Source organism: Salmo salar, chromosome 17 (assembly GCF_965601325.2).
Source record: "Salmo salar chromosome 17, fSalSal1, whole genome shotgun sequence".
In the NCBI taxonomy this organism is placed as follows: domain Eukaryota; kingdom Metazoa; phylum Chordata; class Actinopteri; order Salmoniformes; family Salmonidae; genus Salmo; species Salmo salar.
Window position 1 is genome coordinate 39411389 of NC_138307.1, and position 12738 is coordinate 39424126.

General features: G+C 46.6%; 1 protein-coding gene across 1 annotated transcript; it reads left to right on the plus strand.

The window, feature by feature from the left end:
* The first annotated feature begins 4313 nt into the window (after positions 1-4313).
* On the plus strand, positions 4314-6963 carry LOC106575018 (BTB/POZ domain-containing protein KCTD12-like). Its single transcript, XM_014151149.3, has one exon. The coding sequence runs from the start codon at positions 4446-4448 to the stop codon at positions 5280-5282; it is 837 nt and encodes a 278-aa protein (XP_014006624.1). The 5' UTR covers positions 4314-4445; the 3' UTR covers positions 5283-6963.
* Positions 6964-12738: the final 5775 nt, after the last annotated feature.

Consider the following 12738-nt stretch of genomic DNA (forward strand, 5'->3'; position numbering starts at 1 on the left):
CCTGAAGGCTTGGAGGGTCTCTGTCTATTGAGAACCCCTGAAGGCTTGGAGGGTCTCTGTCTATTGAGAACCCCTGAAGGCTTGGAGGGTCTCTGTCTATTGGCTTGGAGGGTCTCTGTCTATTGAGAACCCCTGAAGGCTTGGAGGGTCTCTGTCTATTGGCTTGGAGGGTCTCTGTCTATTGAGAACCCCTGAAGGCTTGGAGGGTCTCTGTCTATTGAGAACCCCTGAAGGCTTGGAGGGTCTCTGTCTATTGAGAACCCCTGAAGGCTTGGAGGGTCTCTGTCTATTGAGAACCCCTGAAGGCTTGGAGGGTCTCTGTCTATTGAGAACCCCTGAAGGCTTGGAGGGTCTCTGTCTATTGGCTTGGAGGGTCTCTGTCTATTGAGAACCCCTGAAGGCTTGGAGGGTCTCTGTCTATTGAGAACCACTGAAGGCTTGGAGGGTCTCTGTCAATTGAGAACCCCTGAAGGCTTGGAGGGTCTCTGTCTATTGAGAACCCCTGAAGGCTTGGAGGGTCTCTGTCTATTGAGAACCACTGAAGGCTTGGAGGGTCTCTGTCTATTGAGAACCCCTGAAGGCTTGGAGGGTCTCTGTCTATTGAGAACCCCTGAAGGCTTGGAGGGTCTCTGTCTATTGAGAACCCCTGAAGGCTTGGAGGGTCTCTGTCTATTGAGAACCCCTGAAGGCTTGGAGGGTCTCTGTCTATTGAGAACCACTGAAGGCTTGGAGGGTCTCTGTCTATTGAGAACCCCTGAAGGCTTGGAGGGTCTCTGTCTATTGAGAACCCCTGAAGGCTTGGAGGGTCTCTGTCTATTGAGAACCCCTGAAGGCTTGGAGGGTCTCTGTCTATTGAGAACCCCTGAAGGCTTGGAGGGTCTCTGTCTATTGAGAACCCCTGAAGGCTTGGAGGGTCTCTGTCTATTGGCTTGGAGGGTCTCTGTCTATTGAGAACCCCTGAAGGCTTGGAGGGTCTCTGTCTATTGAGAACCCCTGAAGGCTTGGAGGGTCTCTGTCTATTGAGAACCCCTGAAGGCTTGGAGGGTCTCTGTCTATTGGCTTGGAGGGTCTCTGTCTATTGAGAACCCCTGAAGGCTTGGAGGGTCTCTGTCTATTGAGAACCACTGAAGGCTTGGAGGGTCTCTGTCTATTGAGAACCCCTGAAGGCTTGGAGGGTCTCTGTCTATTGAGAACCCCTGAAGGCTTGGAGGGTCTCTGTCTATTGAGAACCACTGAAGGCTTGGAGGGTCTCTGTCTATTGAGAACCACTGAAGGCTTGGAGGGTCTCTGTCTATTGAGAACCCCTGAAGGCTTGGAGGGTCTCTGTCTATTGAGAACCCCTGAAGGCTTGGAGGGTCTCTGTCTATTGAGAACCCCTGAAGGCTTGGAGGGTCTCTGTCTATTGAGAACCCCTGAAGGCTTGGAGGGTCTCTGTCTATTGAGAACCCCTGAAGGCTTGGAGGGTCTCTGTCTATTGAGAACCCCTGAAGGCTTGGAGGGTCTCTGTCTATTGAGAACCCCTGAAGGCTTGGAGGGTCTCTGTCTATTGAGAACCCCTGAAGGCTTGGAGGGTCTCTGTCTATTGAGAACCCCTGAAGGCTTGGAGGGTCTCTGTCTATTGAGAACCCCTGAAGGCTTGGAGGGTCTCTGTCTATTGAGAACCCCTGAAGGCTTGGAGGGTCTCTGTCTATTGAGAACCCCTGAAGGCTTGGAGGGTCTCTGTCTATTGAGAACCCCTGAAGGCTTGGAGGGTCTCTGTCTATTGAGAACCCCTGAAGGCTTGGAGGGTCTCTGTCTATTGAGAACCCCTGAAGGCTTGGAGGGTCTCTGTCTATTGAGAACCCCTGAAGGCTTGGAGGGTCTCTGTCTATTGGCTTGGAGGGTCTCTGTCTATTGAGAACCCCTGAAGGCTTGGAGGGTCTCTGTCTATTGGCTTGGAGGGTCTCTGTCTATTGAGAACCCCTGAAGGCTTGGAGGGTCTCTGTCTATTGAGAACCCCTGAAGGCTTGGAGGGTCTCTGTCTATTGAGAACCCCTGAAGGCTTGGAGGGTCTCTGTCTATTGAGAACCCCTGAAGGCTTGGAGGGTCTCTGTCTATTGGCTTGGAGGGTCTCTGTCTATTGAGAACCCCTGAAGGCTTGGAGGGTCTCTGTCTATTGAGAACCCCTGAAGGCTTGGAGGGTCTCTGTCTATTGAGAACCCCTGAAGGCTTGGAGGGTCTCTGTCTATTGGGAACCCCTGAAGGCTTGGAGGGTCTCTGTCTATTGAGAACCCCTGAAGGCTTGGAGGGTCTCTGTCTATTGAGAACCCCTGAAGGCTTGGAGGGTCTCTGTCTATTGAGAACCCCTGAAGGCTTGGAGGGTCTCTGTCTATTGAGAACCCCTGAAGGCTTGGAGGGTCTCTGTCTATTGGCTTGGAGGGTCTCTGTCTATTGAGAACCCCTGAAGGCTTGGAGGGTCTCTGTCTATTGAGAACCACTGAAGGCTTGGAGGGTCTCTGTCTATTGAGAACCCCTGAAGGCTTGGAGGGTCTCTGTCTATTGAGAACCCCTGAAGGCTTGGAGGGTCTCTGTCTATTGAGAACCCCTGAAGGCTTGGAGGGTCTCTGTCTATTGAGAACCCCTGAAGGCTTGGAGGGTCTCTGTCTATTGAGAACCCCTGAAGGCTTGGAGGGTCTCTGTCTATTGAGAACCACTGAAGGCTTGGAGGGTCTCTGTCTATTGAGAACCCCTGAAGGCTTGGAGGGTCTCTGTCTATTGAGAACCACTGAAGGCTTGGAGGGTCTCTGTCTATTGGGAACCCCTGGAGGCTTGGAGGGTCTCTGTCTATTGGCTTGGAGGGTCTCTGTCTATTGGGAACCCCTGAAGGCTTGGAGGGTCTCTGTCTATTGGCTTGGAGGGTCTCTGTCTATTGGGAACCCCTGAAGGCTTGGAGGGTCTCTGTCTATTGGGAACCCCTGAAGGCTTGGAGGGTCTCTGTCTATTGGGAACCCCTGAAGGCTTGGAGGGTCTCTGTCTATTGAGAACCCCTGAAGGCTTGGAGGGTCTCTGTCTATTGAGAACCCCTGAAGGCTTGGAGGGTCTCTGTCTATTGGGAACCCCTGAAGGCTTGGAGGGTCTCTGTCTATTGAGAACCACTGAAGGCTTGGAGGGTCTCTGTCTATTGAGAACCACTGAAGGCTTGGAGGGTCTCTGTCTATTGAGAACCACTGAAGGCTTGGAGGGTCTCTGTCTATTGGCTTGGAGGGTCTCTGTCTATTGAGAACCCCTGAAGGCTTGGAGGGTCTCTGTCTATTGAGAACCCCTGAAGGCTTGGAGGGTCTCTGTCTATTGAGAACCCCTGAAGGCTTGGAGGGTCTCTGTCTATTGAGAACCCCTGAAGGCTTGGAGGGTCTCTGTCTATTGAGAACCCCTGAAGGCTTGGAGGGTCTCTGTCTATTGAGAACCCCTGTTTATACAGGCAGCCCAATTCTGACCATTTTTTCCCCAGTTATTGGCAAAAGATCTGATCAGATTGGTCAAAAATAAGAATTAGTGGGAAAATATGAGAATTGGGCTTCCTGTGTAAACGTGGCCTTATATGCACTCATCATCCCCACTAGATGTCAGTCTCTTCCTGTCTTGACCAACGGTGGAAAAAATAGTCAATTGTCATACTTGAGTAAAAGTAAAGATACCTTAATAGAAAATGACTCAAGTAAAAGTGAAAGTCCGCCAGTGAAAAACTACGTGAGTAAAAGTCTAAAAGTAGTTGGTTTTAAATATACTTCAGTATCAAAAGTAAAAGTATAAATAATTTCACATTCTTTATATTATTAAGCAAACCAGACGGCACCATTTTTCTTTTTTTCAGGATATCCAGAAGCCACACTCCAACACTCATTTACAAACGAAGCATTTGTGTTTTAGTGAATCTGTCAGATCAGAGGCAGTAGGGACGACTCTTGAGAAGTGTGTGAATTGGACAATTGTCCAGTCCTGCTGAGCATTCGAAATGGAACGAGTACTTTAGGGTGTCAAGGAAAATGTACGGAGTAAAAAAGTACATTATTTTCTTTAGGAATATAGTGAAGTAAAAGTAAAAGTAGTCAAAAATATAAATAGTAAAGTACAGATACCGTAAAAAAAAACTACTTAAGTAGTACTTGAAAGTATTTTTTACTTAATTACTTTACACCACTAGTCTTGAGTGGATTCATAGCTTTACTTGTAATAAAAGAGTAGTCTTCCATACTGACTGAAGGGGAAGTCAAAAACTCTGTCCATGAAGAGTTAACTTTTCAGCAATATTCTGCTGCGTCCCCAGTCCGTCTCCTCCTCTCTCCTCCCACACAACTCCAGCCATATAAACAAAACCCGTTACATTTGTACTGTTGTTATTTTTTTGTCCGTTTCCTGGATTCTCCAAGTCGGTTGGAGTTCTACCCAGCCAGGCGCGCAGGAGAGACATGGCACACAGCGAGAACCAACAGTCGTCCTTTTCTGATATAATAGAATTAAACGTCGGCGGGCAAGTGTATGTAACTCGACACGCAACTTTAGTCTCCGTCCCAAACTCTCTCCTGTGGACTATGTTCAGACAGAAGAACCCTACAGAACTACCGAAAGATCGCAAAGGACGATACTTCTTTGACCGGGATGGATTTCTGTTCAGGTATATTCTGGATTATCTGCGGGAAAGGGACATCGTTTTACCGGACTTCTTCAAAGAGAGAGGTCGGTTACAGAAGGAGGCAGAGTTCTTCCAGCTGCATGAGCTCTCACAGCGTCTCAGACGGACAGTGAGTAAAGACGTCTCTCCCGGGGACGAGCTGGGCGCGCACGGGGACCCGGAAGAGGCTTCGCTTGCGTGCGCTCTGAGTAGTAGCAGTATCACGGCGACGGCCGTGAGCAGCCCGACACCGAGCCTTCCTTCCCCGTTCCAGAAGCATGGCTTTATTACCATTGGTTACCGGGGCTCCTACACCATCGGGAGGGATATTCAAACGGACGCCAAGTTCAGACGAGTGGCCAGAATAACGGTTTGCGGAAAGACGTCCCTGGCCAAAGAAGTTTTCGGAGAGACTCTGAACGAGAGCAGAGACCCGGACAAACCACCTGAGAGGTACACCTCCCGGTATTATCTGAAGTATAATTTTCTCGAGCAGGCGTTCGACAGGCTCGCGGAGGTCGGTTTCCACATGGTGGCTTGCAGCTCCACGGGGACGTGCGCGTACGCGAGCAGCGACCCGAACGAGGACAAAATCTGGACCAGCTACACCGAATACGTGTTCTCCCGGGACTGACCAACCCGTTCCGTTACCCGGCCGTTAGGTAGCCTTACTACCCGACGGTACTGGGACAGTGACGTCATGTGACGCTCACCTGTACGGTAGAGAGACTACCTGCGGAAATGTGAAAACTCCTCTGTCTTCTTTATATTGTCCCCATGTGATTGTGGGAAAGGTTAAAGGTTACTGAGGATTATTCTGAAAGTATGGACGTGGTTGGTTGTTGATTTTCCGAGGCCTATATAAGTCTAACGGAGGTATATTTCCTGTTGCAGACCAGTCTATATTATACAGTTATACTGACTGTTGTTCTCAATGTTGTTCTACTAACATGCCAACACACACACACACACACACACACACACACACACACACACACACACACACACACACACACACACACACACACACACACACACACACACACACACACACACACACACACACACACACCACATAAACATTTACACACACACACACACGCCGCAAAAACATTTACACACACACCGCAAAAACATTTACACACACACCACACAAACATTTACACACACACACACACACCACACAAACATTTACACACACACACACACCGCAAAAACATTTACACACACACACACCGCAAAAACATTTACACACACACACACCACACAAACATTTACACACACACACACCACATAAACATTTACACACACACACCACATAAACATTTACACACACACACACACACACGCCGCAAAAACATTTACACACACACCGCAAAAACATGTACACACACACCGCAAAAACATTTACACACACACCGCAAAAACATTTACACACACACCACACAAACATTTACACACACACACCACACAAACATTTACACACACACACCACACAAACACCACACAAACATTTACACACACACACACACACCGCAAAAACATTTACACACACACACACCGCAAAAACATTTACACACACACACACCGCAAAAACATTTACACACACACACACACACACACACCACACACAAACATTTACACACACACACATTTACACAGAACAAGCACAAGGCGTGTGAGGGTTGACATGCTGTTGAACCTAACTCCCTCTGGGCTGTTGAACCTAACTCCCTCTGGGCTGTTGAACCTAACTCCCTCTGGGCTGTTGAACCTAACTCCCTCTGGGCTGTTGAACCTAACTCCCTCTGGGCTGTTGAACCTAACTCTCTCTGGGCTGTTGAACCTAACTCCCTCTGGGCTGTTGAACCTAACTCCCTCCTGTCTTTGTCTTGGGTTGACATGCTGTTGAACCTAACTCCCTCTGGGCTGTTGAACCTAACTCCCTCTGGGCTGTTGAACCTAACTCTCTCTGGGCTGTTGAACCTAACTCCCTCTTGGCTTTGTCTTGGGTTGACATGCTGTTGAACCTAACTCCCTCTGGGCTGTTGAACCTAACTCCCTCTGGGCTGTTGAACCTAACTCTCTCTGGGCTGTTGAACCTAACTCCCTCTGGGCTGTTGAACCTAACTCCCTCTGGGCTGTTGAACCTAACTCTCTCTGGGCTGTTGAACCTAACTCCCTCTGGGCTGTTGAACCTAACTCCCTCTTGGCTTTGTCTTGGGTTGACAGGCCTCTACTGGATAAGTTGCGTTATTTGTGTTTCAACATCTAAAGCTGTATTTTCAATTTTAAAATAAATCATATCAAAGTAATATTTGGATTTATGTGTTCCTGAATTTGTTTGTATCATGTCTAGAACAGACCAAAACATCTGGGCTAAAGATTATGATGACAAAGTCATTCTAGGATTTAATCGAGCAGCCGAGAGATATTTTTCAGTAGGGGGAAAAAGAGCCATATTCCCAACACTCTGCAGTCACTATGAAAGTTATACATTGTTTCACACCCTTGTTAATCTCATGTGGACAGACTAACCAAACTACATGAGATTTAACTTCTGGGTAAACAGAGAATACACCCTCAGAAATGTTTATTTTATGTTGGTGTCAAGCATTGAAAGAGGATGGAATCCACTCCGACAGGAAAGACAGGAACGTGTTCTATAGAATCCACTGACAGGAAAGTGTTCTATAGAATCCACTCTGACAGGAAAGTGTTCTATAGAATCCACTCTGACAGGAAAGTGTTCTATAGAATCCACTCTGACAGGAAAGTGTTCTATAGAATCCACTCTGACAGGAAAGTGTTCTATAGAATCCACTGACAGGAAAGTGTTCTATAGAATCCACTCTGACAGGAAAGTGTTCTATAGAATCCACTCTGACAGGAAAGAGTTCTATAGAATCCACTGACAGGAAAGTGTTCTATAGAATCCACTCTGACAGGAAAGTGTTCTATAGAATCCACTCTGACAGGAAAGTGTTCTATAGAATCCACTCTGACAGGAAAGTGTTCTATAGAATCCACTCTGACAGGAAAGTGTTCTATAGAATCCACTCTGACAGGAAAGTGTTCTGCAGAATCCACTCTGACAGGAAAGTGTTCTATAGAATCCACTCTGACAGGAAAGTGTTCTATCGAATCCACTCTGACAGGAAAGTGTTCTATAGAATCCACTCTGACAGGAAAGAGGTCTATAGAATCCACTGACAGGAAAGTGTTCTATAGAATCCACTCTGACAGGAAAGTGTTCTATAGAATCCACTCTGACAGGAAAGTGTTCTATAGAATCCACTCTGACAGGAAAGTGTTCTATAGAATCCACTCTGACAGGAAAGTGTTCTATAGAATCCACTCTGACAGGAAAGTGTTCTATAGAATCCACTCTGACAGGAAAGTGTTCTATAGAATCCACTCTGACAGGAAAGTGTTCTATAGAATCCACTCTGACAGGAAAGTGTTCTATAGAATCCACTCTGACAGGAAAGTGTTCTATAGAATCCACTGACAGGAAAGTGTTCTATAGAATCCACTCTGACAGGAAAGTGTTCTATAGAATCCACTCTGACAGGAAAGAGTTCTATAGAATCCACTCTGACAGGAAAGTGTTCTATAGAATCCACTCTGACAGGAAAGTGTTCTATAGAATCCACTCTGACAGGAAAGTGTTCTGCAGAATCCACTCTGACAGGAAAGTGTTCTATAGAATCCACTCTGACAGGAAAGTGTTCTATAGAATCCACTCTGACAGGAAAGTGTTCTGCAGAATCCACTCTGACAGGAAAGTGTTCTGCAGAATCCACTCTGACAGGAAAGTGTTCTATAGAATCCACTCTGACAGGAAAGTGTTCTATAGAATCCACTCTGACAGGAAAGTGTTCTATAGAATCCACTCTGACAGGAAAGTGTTCTGTAGAATCCACTCTGACAGGAAAGTGTTCTATAGAATCCACTCTGACAGGAAAGTGTTCTATAGAATCCACTCTGACAGGAAAGTGTTCTATAGAATCCACTATGACTGGAAAGTGTTCTGCAGAATCCACTATGACAGGAAAGTGTTCTATAGAATCCACTCCGACAGGAAAGTGTTCTATAGAATCCACTCTGACAGGAAAGTGTTCTAAACTTCCTCTCACAGAGCTCAACAGCAACACTGTATGGAGTTAATGTCTGTCTCTGATAAGGTTCCTGATGTCTCACACTCACACTCACACACACACACACACACACACACACACACACACACACACACACACAGCAGATTGTGTACTGTGCGGTCTGTGGAAACAGATGTAGAGACGCCACAGAAGGAAAGAGGATCAAGACTTTAACCCAGATGATGAAAGACTATGGTCAATGCTTCTCTATAGCTCTACCGTTGTATTTACATGTGGGTTGTGGCAATCCTGCAGATACAGGCTTCATTTAGACATTTTTGCTACACGTTTCCTCCCCCAGCCTGTTCATACAAACAAACACACATTTGTTTTTCTATCCTTGTTAGGACCAAACAATGGATTCCCACTCAAATCCTATTTCCCCTAAACCTAAACCAACCTTAACCTCAAATCTAACCTGAATTCTAATTCTAACCCTAACCTCAAATCTAACCTGAATTCTAATTCTTACCCTAACCCTTAACCTAACTCTAACCTCAAATCTAACCTGAATTCTAATTCTAACCCTAACCTCAAATCTAACCTGAATTCTAATTCTTACCCTAACCCTTAACCTAACTCTAACCTCAAATCTAACCTGAATTCTAATTCTAACCCTAACCTCAAATCTAACCTGAATTCTAATTCTAACCCTTAACCTAACTCTAACCTAACCTCAAATCTAACCTGAATTCTAATTCTAACCCTAACCTCAAATCTAACCTGAATTCTAATTCTAACCCTTAACCTAACTCTAACCTAACCTCAAATCTAACCTGAATTCTAATTCTAACCCTAACCTCAAATCTAACCTGAATTCTAATTCTAACCCTTAACCTAACTCTAACCTAACCTCAAATCTAACCCTAACTCTAATTCTGACCCTTAACCTAACTCTAACCTTAACCTCAAATCTAACCCTGACTCTTAACCTAGCTCTAACCTTAACCTACCTCTAACCCTAACCTCAAATCTAACCCTAAATGTAAACCTAACTCTGAACCTAACCCCTAACCCCTAACCCTAGATGTAACCCCTAACCCTAACCCTAGATGTAACCCTAACCCTAGATGTAACCCTAACCCTAACCCTAGATGTAACCCCTAACCCTAAATGTAACCCTAACCCTAGATGTAACCCTAACCCTAGATGTAACCCTAACCCTAGATGTAACCCCTAACCCCTAACCCTACCTTTTTCCTTTTGGGAACCGACGAAATGTCCCCACATTGTCCTTATTAAACTGTCCTTTTGAGGACTTCTGGTCCAGGATAGTAAAACCAAAAACACACAAACATAGCCGAGCTGCTTTGAATCCATTTCCCTGTCTAGAGTCAGCTGATGTCCCCATCAACCATCTGTACAGGAATCCATTTCCCTGTCTAGAGTCAGCTGATGTCCCCATCAACCATCTGTACAGGAATCCATTTCCCTGTCTAGAGTCAGCTGATGTCCCCATCAACCATCTGTACAGGAATCCATTTCCCTGTCTAGAGTCAGCTGATTTCCCATCAACCATCTGTACAGGAATCCATTTCCCTGTCTAGAGTCAGTTGATTTCCCATCAACCATCTGTACAGGAATCCATGTCCCTGTCTAGAGTCAGCTGATGTCCCATCAACCATCTGTACAGGAATCCATGTCCCTGTCTAGAGTCAGCTGATGTCCCCATCAACCATCTGTACAGGAATCCATTTCCCTGTCTAGAGTCAGCTGATGCCCCCATCAACCATCTGTACAGGAATCCATTTCCCTGTCTAGAGTCAGCTGATGTCCCCATCAACCATCTGTACAGGAATCCATTTCCCTGTCTAGAGTCAGCTGATTTCCCATCAACCATCTGTACAGGAATCCATTTCCCTGTCTAGAGTCAGCTGATTTCCCATCAACCATCTGTACAGGAATCCATTTCCCTGTCTAGAGTCAGCTGATGTCCCATCTGTACAGGAATCCATTTCCCTGTCTAGAGTCAGCTGATGTCCCATCTGTACAGGAATCCATTTCCCTGTCTAGAGTCAGCTGATGTCCCATCTGTACAGGAATCAATTTCCCTGTCTAGAGTCAGCTGATGTCCCATCTGTACAGGAATCCATTTCCCTGTCTAGAGTCAGCTGATGTCCCATCTGTACAGGAATCCATTTCCCTGTCTAGAGTCAGCTGATGTCCCATCTGTACAGGAACAGGAAACTCTTTTCTTCGTTCCTCTTGGTGTCTGGTGAACACAGGAAGAGCCGTTGTCAGCTTCTCTCCCTGGTGGATAAAAGGAGACGGACAGTCTGTCTCCCAAATGGCTCCCTATTCCCTATGTAGTGCACTACTTTTGACCAGGGCCCACAGGGTAGTGCGCTATGTAGGGACAAAGGGACAGGGTTAGAGCCTTTCTCTCTCCACAACAAAACACTCAGTCCTGTGTACCAACTTGCCCCTGGTTAAAATTAGTGCACTACATAGGGAATAGGGTGCTTCACAGTCCAGCTTCTATTCATGTAGTCCAGTCCTCTGGGTAATCTGTATTCCCTTCTATTCATTTAGGACGAAGCAGAGGATTTTGCGCAACATAAAACAGCCAATGAGAGATGTCCTGTATTAGTGCTGGAGCAACTTTCACACAAATACAGGAAAAGAGATTTTCAGGAATTCTACAGCTTTTAAATAGAAATATCCTCAGGGACATTGTGATTACTAGGAATTTTCCTACAGTACATGGACATGTCATTGGGGATGTCTTGAGAACAAGGAATCCTCCAACGTGGAAATGTCCTTGAGATCAGACATGTTCAATCTCTCCATGACTCAGTCTGTAATACCAACATGTTTCAGGTAGACCACCATAGTACCTGAACCCAGGAAACGCCAAGGTAACCGGTCTAAATGTCCGGTTACCTTGGTCTCACATCTGTAGCCATGAAATACTTTGAAAGGCTGGTCATGGCTCACATCAACACCATTATCCCTGGACTGGTACCTCAGACTCTGGTGTGACTGAACAGTGGCCATTCCACCCCAGATAACTCAGTTTCACCTTCTAGACTGGTCTGACTAACCTCAATCCCAGGCTTCAGCTTCACCTTCTAGACTGGTCTGACTAACCTCAACCCCAGGCTTCAGCTTCCCCTTCTAGACTGTTCAGGCTAACCTTCAACCCCAGGCTTCAGCTTCACCTTCTAGACTGGTCTGACTAACCTCAACCCCAGGCTTCAGCTTCACCTTCTAGACTGGCCTGACTAACCTCAACCCCAGACTTCAGCTTCACCTTCTAGACTGGTCAGACTAACCTTCAACCCCAGGCTTCAGTTTCACCTTCTAGACTGGTCAGACTAACCTTCAACCCCAGGCTTCAGCTTCACCTTCTAGACTGGTCTGACTAACCTCAACCCCAGACTTCAGCTTCACCTTCTAGACTGGTCTGACTAACCTCAACCCCAGGCTTCAGTTTCACCTTCTAGACTGGTCTGACTAACCTCAGCCCCAGGCTTCAGCTTCACCTTCTAGACTGGTCTGACTAACCTCAACCCCAGACTTCAGTTTCACCTTCTAGACTGGTCTGACTAACCTCAGCCCCAGGCTTCAGCTTCACCTTCTAGACTGGTCTGACTAACCTCAACCCCAGGCTTCAGTTTCACCTTCTAGACTGGTCTGACTAACCTCAGCCCCAGACTTCAGCTTCACCTTCTAGACTGGTCTGACTAACCTCAGCCCCAGGCTTCAGCTTCACCTTCTAGACTGGTCTGACTAACCTCAGCCCCAGGCTTCAGCTTCCCCTTCTAGACTGGTCTGACTAACCTCAACCCCAGGCTTCAGCTTCACCTTCTAGACTGGTCTGACTAACCTCAACCCCAGGCTTCAGTTTCACCTTCTAGACTGGTCTGACTAACCTCAGCCCCAGGCTTCAGCTTCACCTTCTAGACTGGTCTGACTAACCTCAGCCCC

Coding starts and splice junctions, on each gene's coding strand:
- LOC106575018 (XM_014151149.3), top strand. CDS start 4,446: ATGGCACACAGCGAGAACCAACAGTCGTCCTTTTCTGATATAATAGAA.